General features: G+C 34.9%; 1 protein-coding gene across 6 annotated transcripts in view; it reads right to left on the reverse strand.

Moving 5' to 3' along the window:
- Positions 1–15,415, reverse strand: part of KLHL5 (kelch like family member 5) — a 63,262-nt gene that overhangs the window by 21,204 nt on the left and 26,643 nt on the right. For 3 of the 6 annotated variants that reach the window (XM_055797222.1, XM_055797224.1, XM_027795031.2), the window contains 3 exons: positions 10,028–10,210; positions 3,583–3,719; positions 2,947–3,143 (listed from right to left, as the gene is read on the reverse strand). In XM_055797222.1, the coding sequence (XP_055653197.1) occupies positions 2,947–3,143; positions 3,583–3,719; positions 10,028–10,170 (477 nt within the window). In that variant the 5' untranslated portion in view covers positions 10,171–10,210. Of the gene's footprint in view, positions 1–2,946; positions 3,144–3,582; positions 3,720–10,027; positions 10,214–15,415 lie in introns of all 6 variants that reach the window. The other 3 variants (XM_055797223.1, XM_055797221.1, XM_027795030.2) reach the window with 1 other exon arrangement.

The raw sequence follows: 15,415 nt of genomic DNA on the forward strand, positions 1-15,415 counted from the left end.
CTTTAAAAATTAAAGTGAACAGATACACTACCGGCCCATCTAATATAACTCCTACATTTATAGTTGTATGATCCCGATGCTATATATGAAGTACAGCAAAACAGGATAACCTTTGTACAAAAGATATCTTTACCCAGACACATCCCATGATTCTGTCAACTATATTTTAAACCCCCGATGCATAAAAATCAGAGTTGCTTTCTATACAGCACTAAATCTGCTAGTGATCACTTCAGTTTATTTCATGTTTCACTTAATGCATCCTGAGGATTTTTCAAGCTTTAATTTGCAATGTCAAAAATTGACCTGTTTTGATGACAATGTTAAAAATTACTCTTCTCAAAAAGCAACTTATCAAGTGTCAACACTAAGCAATAAAGTAATGCAACACAAGTCCTTTTAGCATAACATACATCTACATATTTAAGTATGTAATTGAAGTGCAGCATTCAAATCCTTCTTATTTACTTTTTTAATCACACTGTATTATGTGACTAAAATAATGCCATAAAATCATGCTAATGCTTTCCAGTGACACTAGTGAACACTATTCAGACAGAGCAGGTCTATTAACAGAGGCAGCCCTACTGGGGTAACTCACTCATTGGTTCTTCAGTTTAACCAAATGCTCATTTCAGCTGAATTTCTCGTCTTCGTGTAAATACTATTTTAATGAAGCAGGTAAGATGCTTATCAAATCATAGCATATATCACAAAAACCTTTAAAACTGAGCAGTTAATTGCTGAGTAACAGTTATATGGCAATCTGGGTTTTTCTGTCAAAGAAAAACTCATAGAAAATAACATATATAAATTAACACTTAAGTATTTTTTATTATTCATTACCTTCTACTTCAAGTGCTTTAAAAGAACCAAAATTACATGGAAAAGGCAGAAGTATATACTATACTCAGTAAAACCCCCCATTGTTCTATGCTGCCCATTGCATTGTTTTTGAGAAACAGAATTTCCAGGTACTACAGGTGCGCTTAACCCTTATGCTCTAATACTTCTTAATGGAAAGAGCATCAAGTGGCTAGTAGTTACTACTGTTGAACATTTTCTTTTTTTGAACAGCTTTTAAACAAATTAAATTACTTGGGGATTTATTTTAATTGAAGATTCAATTGAACTATACATTTCTATGCAGTTTCCATAGCAACATTAATTTCAAACTAAAGAGGCTGCTCCTCTATTACTCATTATTACTAAAATTCAATTTCATGTCTCTGTTGGAGCTGAGCAACATAAAAAGAGGCCCTGGGAAGAATCCATCTAGCACAACCAATTAGTTTTGAAAATGGCTTTTTAAAATCCACCTAATTTAAATTTCATCCAAATTGAAGCCTTAAAAGCAACAATTTTGCCACTGAAGTAAACAATGGCCAAAAGGCATATAACTGTTTTCCAGAGGTCTGAACAAAAGAAAGGTAAGTGCTGTATGTATGGCTTTTAGAAAGTTCATAGCCCCTTTCTGCCACAAGTCATGAAATGCCAGTCAAAACAGTAAAACTATAATCCCTAATGTTCATCTTTAAAGATGCATTAATCTAACATTTATTACCATTCTGATCTTGGCAGTCCACTTAGAAGGGGCATGACAACAGCACAGACCAAAACATATTCTTATTCTGAAAAAGAACAGGTAGGTCAGAGAAGGGAGGGTCTCTTTTTGAACACTTTTTGTATCACTGTCTCACTCTTCTTCAAAGGCATCAGCCACATTCATCTTTACTGTTTCATATGACTGTCTACCTAATTGTTGTCTCCTTGCTTTTGTTTAAGCAATAAGGAAGATCAAGAAAAGAAATGTAAATTACAGTCTGCACACTATTTTTGGCCTGTTTTGGTGTGTTCATGATTTTAAATACATCAGAGATCCACTCATCGAGGAAGAACATTGTATCATATATATAAAAAAAAAGGTCTATTTTAAATACACATTAAACTAAGTTACTTTAAGCCAAGAAGAAATAATAATAATAAAAGACACTTTAAAACCAGCAAAAACTAAGGCACCTAGAGGAAAAGCCCTGGATTTCTAATACTAATTAGAAGACGGAAGTTACACCTCTTGGATCTAAACCAATAGCTTAACGGCCATGCCGCACAAGCAAATTAAGTACTATCTTCATTCCCACATCTATTACACAATATCTACATGCCCTCATTCAGGTCCCAAGAGCTTACATAGGTGAAATTTTATCAAGAAGAAAGAAAAATGCCTCACAAAACTGCAGCGAACAGATGAACTGACTTGTCTCAGAGATAATTCTCCTTCTTCTGCTGATAACATTACTAAAATATACTTGTGAGAAGGAGAAGAACATTTTACATTAAAGGATTACTATTATGAAGATGAACTTTAATTAAGCTGGCAGGTCAGTCTTTCCATAAAATAACTCTGTAAGTATCACTGGCAAATTTTTATTTTGCCACATATTGCCTACTCTAAGATTAAATTAGTAATGGAATGCCAGGATGGCATCAAACAAGAAATTAAGGATAATGCAGAATCTATGTTGATGAATGCCCACATTCATACCCCAACTTAGAACTTCATTACTCTAGCTCATTACAAAACAAATTAATTCTGTAGTTTCATTTAGTAACGTGGCATTTTGCACAAGATGCACATCTTGCCCACTATTAAGTTGTAGTTTTTTGACTGAAAGAAAGAAGAACAAGCTTTTCTATTTTATTAAATGTGTACAACACAATCCCGTTATTGTTACAGGGAACCACTAATGCTTGCCTATTTCCTTCCAACTCTAAACCAGCAACTTCATAGTTATTTTGTCATTTCTCATCATGGGACCGTATGTGCATTCTTGCTTGGAAAATTTTCAAAGCTTTCTGGGGGAAAACCACTGCTATTTTATTCAGGACAACATTCTGTATTTTCCTTACTAAATACAGCTGATGATACTTAAAGTAACAACATACCATCGTGTAATTGTGAGCCACCTTGTGCAAGTCAGTGCAACCCTGCGCATCAGCAAAAGATCGGATTCCAAGGCAATTGGACGGGTGAAGCTGCTTCATTAGGAATTTACAGCACGCTTCTACAACCTGAGAGAGCTGAAGAAGGCAAGCTGTAGACAACAGGCACTCAATGTTATCTTCTTTTAATTCAAGGCGACCTAGTAACATTAAAAAGATCAATTAGTTTGCTCCAATAATTTGTAATTCCCTAAAACTCAGAGGCAACAGGATTATTTACAGATTATAAGGCTTTGCAAACATCACCCTCAGCAACAGATAACCAGTTTTTCAAAATTAGTACCTATAATGATGTAAGGAAAGGGAATCCTAGTAAGTCCTTTTTTTTTTTTTGTCAGTCATGATACATTTAAAATATTCACGTATTTTGTTATCTAACTGAATACAGTATTATCAGAGAAACTTATATCCTACCAGCTTTCCTCAGGTAAATAAAATGAAATCATCATTGCCATTATTTATAAGGAATTAAACAATGTGAATAATAATTTGTAAGGAGCATCTGGAATCTAGTAATGGAATATAATGCTCACAGGAGGACGATTCATTAGATGACGTTCCCATTTTCATTCTAATTACCTGTATATGCATATTGAACCAGAGCCCACAATGCATTTGGCTCCACGCCTTCCATCTTGATTTCTTCCTGTCTTGCTTCCCTCACATCATTAGTGAACATTGCTGCAAAGTAGTCCGAAACAGAGGAGAGAACCAATCTAAGCACATTGTGCAGGCGAAAATGAGAGACACAAAGAGGAAAAAAAAAAAACCAACAAAAAAAACTTAGTCAACCTGATGTTTGTTAATTTATGATTCATTATTTTGTTCTTTGAAGAAACACTGCATTGAGGAAAAACATTTTAAAATTGACATACTGCTCCATGGTCTAGTTCCCCTTTATGAATAATGAAGTACTGTTACTAAATCTACATTTGCTGCTGAAGCAAACTAATTACCCTTTCAAAGCTCAATGACTTTTAACAGCCAACACAGAAACAACCCACAAAACCCACATAAATTGGAAATGAAAAACAAATATACTTTATGAAGATTTAAAAAACCTGAATTTACTTCCATTTATATTACGTCAATTGCTTTTTTAAACGTGAAAGAATGACTTACTAGTCCTTTTCAAAGTGCTTTAAAATGTTTTTACCCTTGGTGCACAAATGCATTCCTTTACTAATACTGATAGAACTAGGCACAGTAAACATGGAGATGGTAGAGAGTAATCTTTTGTGGATATGTATTTAGCCTTTTGTTAACAATTCTGAGTATTTTAAGATACTGAGTAAACATGTTAGTGCACAACAGAAATTTCTTTGGATTACTAAACCACTGACTAAATAGAACAATGCCACTCCACAAGACGTGCAAGAATTTTGATGTCTCCATATGTTCACAGGACTAGGGTGAAAAAGGAAATCATGTGGAGCAGAGAGCAGGAATATTCAACCTTTAATTCTGTTGTATGAAACCTACCATAACTATTCCATGAGGTCTGCTGGTTTCTTCCCTAAAAGACCTCTAGGAACAGCCTTGTGGTTTGGATCAATTTTTGTGCTGCAGTAGTTCACTGTTGCCTTGCTCAAAGGGAATTCAAATTTAAATACATTTGCATATGTACTGAGCTGTACAAACAGCAAGCCCAAGAATCAAGCCTAATCCAAATACACTACACACTCCATCTGCATACATTCAGTGAATATAACACTTCACAAAATCACTCAGCACAGACCAAACAGATGTTATATTGGCTTCTCACGATGACTGAGGTCAGGTATCACAAAACAGAGTAAAATGAATTGATTTTTTCATCCTACAATTTTCCCATTAGTCAATAAAAAACAGTTACTACTTTACTTGTGCCATTTGACACCCACTTTTCATTGATCTTTTAATCTAATAGCTAGTAACTGATTTTTCTTTCAACCTTTCTTTTTGGATTGTCCAAAACTAAACTGCATTCCCACGTACAGATTATACCATGTGAAGCAGCTAATACCTTTATATAACTGAAGAATCCACAGAAGATTTTCCCCATCCATATTTAACCATTTTGCTAAAAAAGCTCTAAAAGAGCTAAATACGATTTTTCAAAAGAATAATCTATGCAACAACTATAAAAACTACACTTATATCCACAATCTCCCAGTTAACAGAGCCATGTCATGGCTCTGCTAGTATTTAACACAAAAGATAATCTCTTTGTGTTATTTATTAATCATTAAAATTAACATATTCATCCATATCAAGAGGTCACTGGGAGCTACTGATGCTGCAAAATACTGCCTTTACTCAGTTTAGAAACCGAAGAAAGCTACGGGGTTTGTATTCTGAGTTCATGTTTCTTTCATAATCGGCCCAACTAAAATGCCTATGAAATTAGTATATATTGACATTAGAGAGGCCTCTTAGCAGTAACAAACAACAACAACAAAATAATCAAGAAAAAGTTGTAATATAATTGACATTGTATTGTTTAACTGGGGATGTTGAACATGTTTACCTTTATCTCCTTACCTAATTCCCAACTACTGCCAAATATTCAATCCCGTACAGGGAAGTTTACAAAAATTTGGCTACAGAATTATATACATGCAGTAGATTGGCTGCTCTTTTTCAGTGTACAGAAAATATGTAGAGAAAAGGAACACATGAATACCAGAATTTTTCATCTTGGAGATCATAAGATACCCGAACAGTTAATCTCTGGAAAAACCACTCAACAGCTATGGGCCAAATACTAACAAAGTCTGGGTGTTTCAGCATCTCTTCCTGCTCTTACCGGAGGTTCCAATGCTTCTGAGATCTTTAACTTCTGTGGTTTGCACTGATCCAACAACAGAAAGACCCACCATGATGGTTTACACTTATTTTGAATTTTCTAAGAGCCAGTAAAATACGTGTAACCAGGATGGCATACCTGAATTAAATTGTACTGCTTGCTGGAATTGCCACAAGCTGCATCATCTAGACAGTTTTCTACATCTACAAAGCAATTATTACCTAAAACAATGATAGATGTCAAACCTGGCCATTTACAGATTTAGTATCTCCCAACCTGATTCACCTGACAGAATGAAGCTTCTTCACATCTTGAAGATAAAAGGGACACTTCCTAGGCAACTCCTTGTTTGCAGCTGTGTAACAGCTCAAAATAGTCCTACAGAACTCACTAATAGCATTCACTGAATTTGTAAGGTGATATACTGAATAGTTCATGAGATGTAGCTTCGAAGCACTAAACACACTGGTGGCTTCTGCTAGTTTCTATTCTTGATAACAAAGCATGTCAATAATAAAAAGAATATATGAAAGTCGTACTATCCCGCACTACTAATACATCTATATTTAAATTAAATTTGTTTAAAAGCAAGCAATAACAAAAAATACATGCAATATGTTCCTGTTATAATTATTTCTACTTATAGCTCTCTTCCAGAGAATTCAAACCTTTCAAAATTCATTGCTGCTTCTGACAGTGAAATGATTGTAGTAAACCCTTCACCACCACACTGTTAGTAGCAATAGTACCTTTTTTAACATAAAGCTATTGCAAAAGTTCTTTTTTATATACTTTTGACTTTTTAGAAAGACACTTTGTGTTAAACTTCTACGAACGTAGCTAAACCAAAGAAAAAAAGGCTGCAGTGAATGATTTACAAACTAAGGCAATACAGATGTGAAAGAAAGGAAGTATTACTAAGCCATATGGAAAAGTAGTACAAAAATAAACAAACCTCAAAATAAAAACATCTGCAAATTGCGCTCTTCTAGACAAGCTTCCTAACCCCTAGCATACATAAGCTTCCATTTGCCTTCTTTCCTTCAGTTCCGTGGCTTTTCTATTTCCATCTTTCAGTGTCAACAGGAAGAAAGAAAATGGCTCCGTACAGATTTTCAGATTCCTGGTTAAAGAACAGAGCAGGCTCTAAACACCCTCTGGGCCAGGAATTTACACCCATCTCCCTTCTCTTATGTGAATGTTCTAATCAGCAGGTGATTACAATAAAAACCATACTCTTATTATGGATATAGTAGTTAGCTGAATGTAGTAAATAGGAACATAATAAATTCCTCAGACATCTGAAATTGCAGTGGACACAGAAAAAGCACCTGATACAAAAAAAATTAATTAAATTTAATTAAAAGTCTGGCAATATTTCTTTATGGAACTGCAGGTTAAGGAGTGGGAATATAATGCATTTTTTCCTTGTGGAGAACTGTCCCCTCTCCTACTTGCTTCTTGATCTCCTAAATAAGTTCTTAGCTATAATTTAAACAGTCTTAGAATAATAGAGAATGCCATAATCAGAAAAATCATGTCTACATATGATACTCTTATTTGTAGACTCATAGCCTGATTTCTTTGAATAGATACAAACCAAAACCCTTCAGAATTTTACAGTAAAGTATTATCTGTGCTTATTACTATTGCAGACACCAAACTCATTGTTTTTTTTCTCTAAAAATATACAACATACACCTCAGGACATTCAAGTATCACCAAAATTAGAAACAGAGTATTAAGAAAAAAATAACACAGGAGCTATTAAAAATATCTGGTTCAAAATACAGAAATTCTGAAAACTCTGTATGTGTGTTTAACAAGTGAGATAAAGAACATTTTTCATTATTATCGTTATTACTTACCAATTCTGTGTGACCATATATTAAGTAAACCCTTTTTATCTTTAAGAAATAAAAAGAACAAAAGAACTATCCAGTGTAAGTGAACTTTCTATTTTCTTACACATCTCAGAATGCCAAGACATTAAGCTAATATCTATTTAATACATCATCTGTTGCTTATTAAATCTTAAGTTAAAATAATCACTACTCTTCTGACATACACTGACTGTTCCAGCCTGCAGTAAATACTGAAGCAGGCAGAACTGGGATGCAGGCAGTAAAAAAATCCTTCAGAATTTTTTTTCTTATAACACAGGTTACTGCAAGTACGTAAAGCCAGTCTTCTTACTGAATTTCTATAAATTCTCAACCAATTTAATATTTCCATCTTTATCTTTCCTACTATGGAAACGTTCAATTTTCAGTGAGGTACTTTGGACGTAACTGAGACGAAGACACTAGTTATTGCTGTGTTTCTCTGTGAAAACAAAACAGTAAGAGATAGAACTTGCTGTGGAAAAGGCAAAGTTGCTTTCTAAGTTGCTCCAACATTATAAAGTGAACTAAGGACAATCATCATCCTCCCACCTCCTGCTACAAGCATAAGGTGTGCTGCTTTGGCCTTAACTTTCATGCTTATTTAAAACACAATATACCAACTTCAGCAAGAATTTTCTCCTCCCAAAAGAAGACCAGAGCAAATAACAGGTGCTAACATAGGCCTAACTGCACTACAGAAACAAATACTGTAGCAGAAACTGGAGGAGCAAAGTCAGTTCTTGAGAAACAGGTAGGAACCACATTAAAGAACATTTTAGCATGCTGACTTTCTATTTATCTTGTTACAAAAAAAAAAAAAAGCATCTCCAGTCCTTGCAAGATACTCACAGCTGTCCTCTGCACCTTTTCTACACTTTTTAACTATTACATAAGCCATACTCCAGAAGTGTATACTGCAAACGCGCTACCTGGGCCACACAAGAAAGTAAAATTATTTCCTTTTTATAATCCCTCTTTTTCCTGCTTACAGCATTCCTGAGCTCTCTCGACTTCTAAATTACTTCAGCAGGTGCAAATCCACTAAGGGTGTGTATGTTCTGTTTTCATACAATTCACTCTTTCCACAAGGACAATGCAGTTTTGCAACAAATTTGAACAAACTAAACAGTAATCTTAAGCAACTCTGTAGCCACAGGGAAAGCCAAATCACCTTGCTCACCCTATTGTCTCTCCAAAGAGGATTCATCATCATCCGCAGCTATGTGGCTGTAAATATTTACAAAGGAACTCAGGTTGGGTTGGGTGGAGAGCAGGACCACCCATTGTAGCAGTAATTGCAAAAAGATTGCCTTAAATCATCTTGGAAATATCAGTGACAGTCTTGACTGTTTAAAAATGAAGTTTCATAAAATGAAGTCTTTGAGAGCAGTAGCAAGTTAAGGTATAACTGCCTCCCTGCTCCTCAAGTCTGTTCCCACACTCATGCTGTCATTCCCTCAGCTGTGTCAGCACAACAGTGTGGATGATAGCTGAATAAAAGCAGAGATCTGTCTTTAAGGAAAATACCAAACCAAGCAACCTCTTCCCATCTTTTTATTACTATTACAGTAGTAAGCTGTAGTTTCACTTTGGGGGTAGGAATGAGCACTGGAAACTAGGAATGTTTTAGGTTGCTATTTCTGTTGTAGAAATGATCTTATGAAACCACAGCTTAATTATACCTAGGTTCCTATTTGAACTATTAATACTGTGCATTAAACACTGTAACATGCTTCAGTTATTCATACTTTTGTTTCACAGTCTTTGGTATTTTCCTAGCTGTTAAAGTGGCATGCCATATGACCTATTAAATACACAGATGACAGATAGGGTAATGTTTGATTTAATAATTTAGCCCTCTCGCACTTACTGTCAATGTTCCATAGCCTGCCATCAAAGGACTCTTCTTACTATGGGAGCAAAAAACCTTTATGCAGACAGAAGACTGTCCTTCTTGCTAATTATGACTTCAGCAACTTAATTGTTAGTACAAAGGAAAAATTAAATCTAAGAAAACTTTTTTGTGTCATTCCATGATACAGAAACCACTACTACTTCTAATATTCTGAGGATACTTTTGGGGGTTTTATTTTGTTTTTCAAATATCTTACTATATGCTTGAGGACAAAAAGTAGAACATGAAAACATCACAATTATTTTTGATGCTGTATCACATACAACAGAGAGAAATTAGCTTTCAGTTTCCAAACAGATGTTAAAAAACATAGCATGTTTGAAGTATTCTAAATTATTTAGGATGCTCTGACCTTCTTTAAAGAAAACACAGGACACATTTTGAAGGTGCATTTGTAAAGAAATATGCAGTTACTTCAAATTATAATAAACTTACCTGTGAGCTGGAATTCTACGATCACCAGCAACTAACACCACATCACATAGCTGTTTGTGTCTAAGATAATTCTCCATCTTTTTAAAAGTTTGTTCAGCGTGGTTGAGGGCCTGAAAAAATTCATCTGAGGTACAGGGCTCCATAGTTTGACAAGATGATAAGGTATGACTGCTGTTGGAGGTTCTGCTGAAGACAATAACAGAAATTGTAGTTCCCACAATACTAAGGTGCAGCAATTTATCTACCGATAATAAATGTGAATTTAAAATTTACATACATTATTTGTTTTAATATATATTTCCTTGATATTTTATTTCTCTTCATATTCATACTTTCTCTCTTCCTCCAAACTTAATCTAAATCCTTGTGAAAAAGGTACAATCATTTAATGTTGTACTCTTCAACTAACAGACACATGAAGATCAGTCCAGTACTCACATCTATAGCATTGTCAGATGGTTAAGGAAGAACAGACATCTACCAAGACCATGCAAACTGAAAAAGCAATGGAAGGATGCAATAAAGAATCAAACCCTTCCCTCCCACATATGTTAAAGCCTTGCTTCACACTTAGCCTAGGGTGACTAGAACAAAACTCAGCGTATATGGAACTAGTAAAAAGAGTGTGGGCATGCGGGGGAGGTGGGAATCAAAAAACACATCAATATACCACCACCTCCATTGCACAAAGCCTTTTGTGTCTGAAATGAGATCTAGCACAGTAGATGCCAATACAGGGGAGAAGCAAGGGTGGATGGGGAAAAAAAATTACTCCTGTCCACACACACAGCAGCTTGGGAGAAAAAAAGAGGAACAGAGAAAATAAATGGAATGCATGGGCCTAAGACAGATATAAAGGAGATGAATCCTAATTATGTATATGGAGGGAAGCACCTTTTCTTGCTCGTAATTTTTTAACTGCTAATTAATCTTCCACAATACAGGCGATTTATAAAATAGTCTACACCTGCCATAATATTTGGAAGGACATGGATTCACAAGATCTGCATTGAGACCTCTGTTTTCACACAGATATGCTCAGGCAGCATGCTTAGAGCTAAATCCACAAAGAGACTTGGCTCAGTCCTTAGCCTAGAACTTTCAAGACAGAGCTCCTCAAAACTGAAGTCTAAATTTTCAGCAGAAAATGCTCTGGTTTTTTTGGTTTGGTTTTTGGGCAGTGTTTTGGTTTGTTTGCGTTTTTTTGTTTTGCTTATTTTTTATTTATTTGTTTTATTGGGGGGGTGGTGCAGTTTTGTTTTGTGCATGTATGCAAACAGCTAAAAAGCCCAAGCAATTTGGCACTTAATTCACAACTAAATCTAGTAACAGATCAGAAATGAGATACCTGCCTCCCTCCCTCCCTCAGAGGACTTTATCTTATGTGCTCTCTGAAATTGTGGTTAGCCATTTATTTCAGCTGTATCAACTTCTTCCCACCCCCTCTAAGTCACTTGTTCTGCTCCACCACCGGCCCTCTGACAAGCTGAAACAAGTAATCTTAGGGGTCATTCTGGAAACTGAATCAAGGAACTCATATGTTACATTGACAAAACTGGTTGGCATTCTCCCAGTGAAAGCAAAAGAAAGCAAAAGAAAGCAAAAGAAAGCAAAAGAAAGCAAAAGAAAGCAAAAGAAAGCAAAAGAAAGCAAAAGAAAGCAAAAGAAAGCAAAAGAAAGCAAAAGAAAGCAAAAGAAAGCAAAAGAAAGCAAAAGAAAGCAAAAGAAAGCAAAAGAAAGCAAAAGAAAGCAAAAGAAAGCAAAAGAAAGCAAAAGAAAGCAAAAGAAAGCAAAAGAAAGCAAAAGAAAGCAAAAGAAAGCAAAAGAAAGCAAAAGAAAGCAAAAGAAAGCAAAAGAAAGCAAAAGAAAGCAAAAGAAAGCAAAAGAAAGCAAAAGAAAGCAAAAGAAAGCAAAAGAAAGCAAAAGAAAGCAAAAGAAAGCAAAAGAAAGCAAAAGAAAGCAAAAGAAAGCAAAAGAAAGCAAAAGAAAGCAAAAGAAAGCAAAAGAAAGCAAAAGAAAGCAAAAGAAAGCAAAAGAAAGCAAAAGAAAGCAAAAGAAAGCAAAAGAAAGCAAAAGAAAGCAAAAGAAAGCAAAAGAAAGCAAAAGAAAGCAAAAGAAAGCAAAAGAAAGCAAAAGAAAGCAAAAGAAAGCAAAAGAAAGCAAAAGAAAGCAAAAGAAAGCAAAAGAAAGCAAAAGAAAGCAAAAGAAAGCAAAAGAAAGCAAAAGAAAGCAAAAGAAAGCAAAAGAAAGCAAAAGAAAGCAAAAGAAAGCAAAAGAAAGCAAAAGAAAGCAAAAGAAAGCAAAAGAAAGCAAAAGAAAGCAAAAGAAAGCAAAAGAAAGCAAAAGAAAGCAAAAGAAAGCAAAAGAAAGCAAAAGAAAGCAAAAGAAAGCAAAAGAAAGCAAAAGAAAGCAAAAGAAAGCAAAAGAAAGCAAAAGAAAGCAAAAGAAAGCAAAAGAAAGCAAAAGAAAGCAAAAGAAAGCAAAAGAAAGCAAAAGAAAGCAAAAGAAAGCAAAAGAAAGCAAAAGAAAGCAAAAGAAAGCAAAAGAAAGCAAAAGAAAGCAAAAGAAAGCAAAAGAAAGCAAAAGAAAGCAAAAGAAAGCAAAAGAAAGCAAAAGAAAGCAAAAGAAAGCAAAAGAAAGCAAAAGAAAGCAAAAGAAAGCAAAAGAAAGCAAAAGAAAGCAAAAGAAAGCAAAAGAAAGCAAAAGAAAGCAAAAGAAAGCAAAAGAAAGCAAAAGAAAGCAAAAGAAAGCAAAAGAAAGCAAAAGAAAGCAAAAGAAAGCAAAAGAAAGCAAAAGAAAGCAAAAGAAAGCAAAAGAAAGCAAAAGAAAGCAAAAGAAAGCAAAAGAAAGCAAAAGAAAGCAAAAGAAAGCAAAAGAAAGCAAAAGAAAGCAAAAGAAAGCAAAAGAAAGCAAAAGAAAGCAAAAGAAAGCAAAAGAAAGCAAAAGAAAGCAAAAGAAAGCAAAAGAAAGCAAAAGAAAGCAAAAGAAAGCAAAAGAAAGCAAAAGAAAGCAAAAGAAAGCAAAAGAAAGCAAAAGAAAGCAAAAGAAAGCAAAAGAAAGCAAAAGAAAGCAAAAGAAAGCAAAAGAAAGCAAAAGAAAGCAAAAGAAAGCAAAAGAAAGCAAAAGAAAGCAAAAGAAAGCAAAAGAAAGCAAAAGAAAGCAAAAGAAAGCAAAAGAAAGCAAAAGAAAGCAAAAGAAAGCAAAAGAAAGCAAAAGAAAGCAAAGTGGAAAGAACAGAGTGCTGGCCAACAAGAAAATGCTTAAGAAATTCTTACTCTATCACAATTTACCACATCTTCAACTGTCTTGATACAGTTTGAAGGGTTTTTTTGGCTGAACCATATTTTAATTCAGATTCTTCAAATTAACCCCATTAATAATGATAAAAAATTGCATGATATCAAGGATTTGATGTACATTACCACCTCACAGAGTTGTGCAGATAAAACTGAAGCAGCAACAAACTGGCACGGAATAGCGAAAAACCTTCCAAGCCAGCACTTTGCTGGACCACACCCTCACTGGAGTTATTGCCAGCCCCAAGACTGCACACGTGCATTCTGCAGAGAACTCGGTGGCAGTCACCACTCTCATTCAATAAGGAGTAATAATTGCAGCGGCATCTGTTTTCCACTACCCATGATAAAGCACTTACTCAGACCACAATAGAGCCAAGCTTAGTTCTTCCCCTCACCTGAAGTTCAACCCTATACCTGTCCTCTAGCCAATAACTTACAAACCATTTTCCATAAGGAAGGAAAAGGAGAAAGACAGACTTCAGTGGTCTATAAAGAGAACATGAAAGAGACAGCCTAATAGTTGATACATGTAAAAAGGAAGAAATAACTTCAAGGGCTATTTATGCCTATGACTCAATGGTTATACAAAATTCACATATCCCTCCTTCCCCAAAGTGTTTTACAAATCTGTTTCCCAGTTCAGTTTGCCACAGCCATGACAGCTTGGGAGAATACACAAGCATGGGAAGAACAGAGGACACGGAGGACCTGCTTTTCCCCCTCCCAGCAGCAGTACTGAAATGCCTTCCAAAATTCTTGGCCCACATTCCTTCCACCTAGAGAGGGGAAACCTGGGTATCTTAACACTGACCTGTGAATCCCGTGCTTAGAGCAGACACCCAGCCACGATAGTCCTGCCGCTCTGAGTATCAAGACAGCTCTGCTCCTTTTGCATTTAGCTCTCAAATTTGTCTTTAAGTATAGTATGAATTTCCCCTCCCACAGGCTAGAGAGATATTGCTACTTCTGCACACCTCACGCATACTACTCAGAAAATTAAAGACTGAGGCTGTCAGCACACACAATAAGTGTATCAAAGAGCCCTTTTTGCATATTCCTTTAAGATTAAGACTTAAGATAGCATTTTTATCACAAGAAATGAAAATATTATTACAAGTAGCTTAGAATGTTAGTCAGTAGGGTTTCCTTTTTCTATTCTTTAACTTCACTCACATTTTTCTTGGGTTTTCTTTTCTTTCCCTATTTATGTCAAAAACATGCTATCGAGCACTGACCAAATTTTATTAAGTATGGTACAATTTTAGGATGATTGTAAAAATGTAAATAACTAAGAACAAGGTCTTTCCCACACTAGCTACACATTTTACTACCCTGGTGACAAACATCCATATACTAAAGATGCTAGCTTTCTTCAGCTTCTCTGTCTAATAAATAATTTATATAACAGTATGCCTTTTGAAATCAAAATTATGCATAAGCCATATATATAGCTATAAAACCATTCATTTTTAAAATATTTTCTTTCTTGAAGTAGGATGTTTGGAATAAGGAGCTCTACCCAATAAAACAGTTCATTGCAAAGCAATGAAGCAATTTATTGGGCTAGTGAAGTGGTGGTAAATGAGTTTCAAAAATAAAAGAATATATAATGATGACGACTGGAGAGCTGAATTCACACCTCTCCTTCTGGTTTCCTTTCTAGTTGTTTCAGGCTTCCTTGTTGTGGCTTAAATAAAGCTACAGCACAGGCTTTAATATAAAACCAAACCATAACATACACAAGCCTTCTTTCCTCCCACTTCTACTAAACTCTCTCCCCCAAAAGAGAGGCATCAGTGGTTTTCAAATTTTACATGGGAGAAGCACAATCTGTTCCTATTAACAGGATTCGTTATTTTAATAATTTTAAATCACTGCAATTAATTTTAAATTTAAAGGAGGAGTTACTGTTATTTTATAGCAATCACACATATTAGTTAACAGCCTATGAATTCTAGTAAGTATTAACCTTTACTATAACAAAATTTACAAAATTTTTTCAAGCATTTTATTTTATGCATTTAAAATTATTTTCAGGAAGGCATCTTTTAGCTTAAAAGTCTCCATGTTTGTCTTAGAAATAAAAATA

Source organism: Falco peregrinus, chromosome 2 (genome assembly GCF_023634155.1).
Source record: "Falco peregrinus isolate bFalPer1 chromosome 2, bFalPer1.pri, whole genome shotgun sequence".
In the NCBI taxonomy this organism is placed as follows: domain Eukaryota; kingdom Metazoa; phylum Chordata; class Aves; order Falconiformes; family Falconidae; genus Falco; species Falco peregrinus.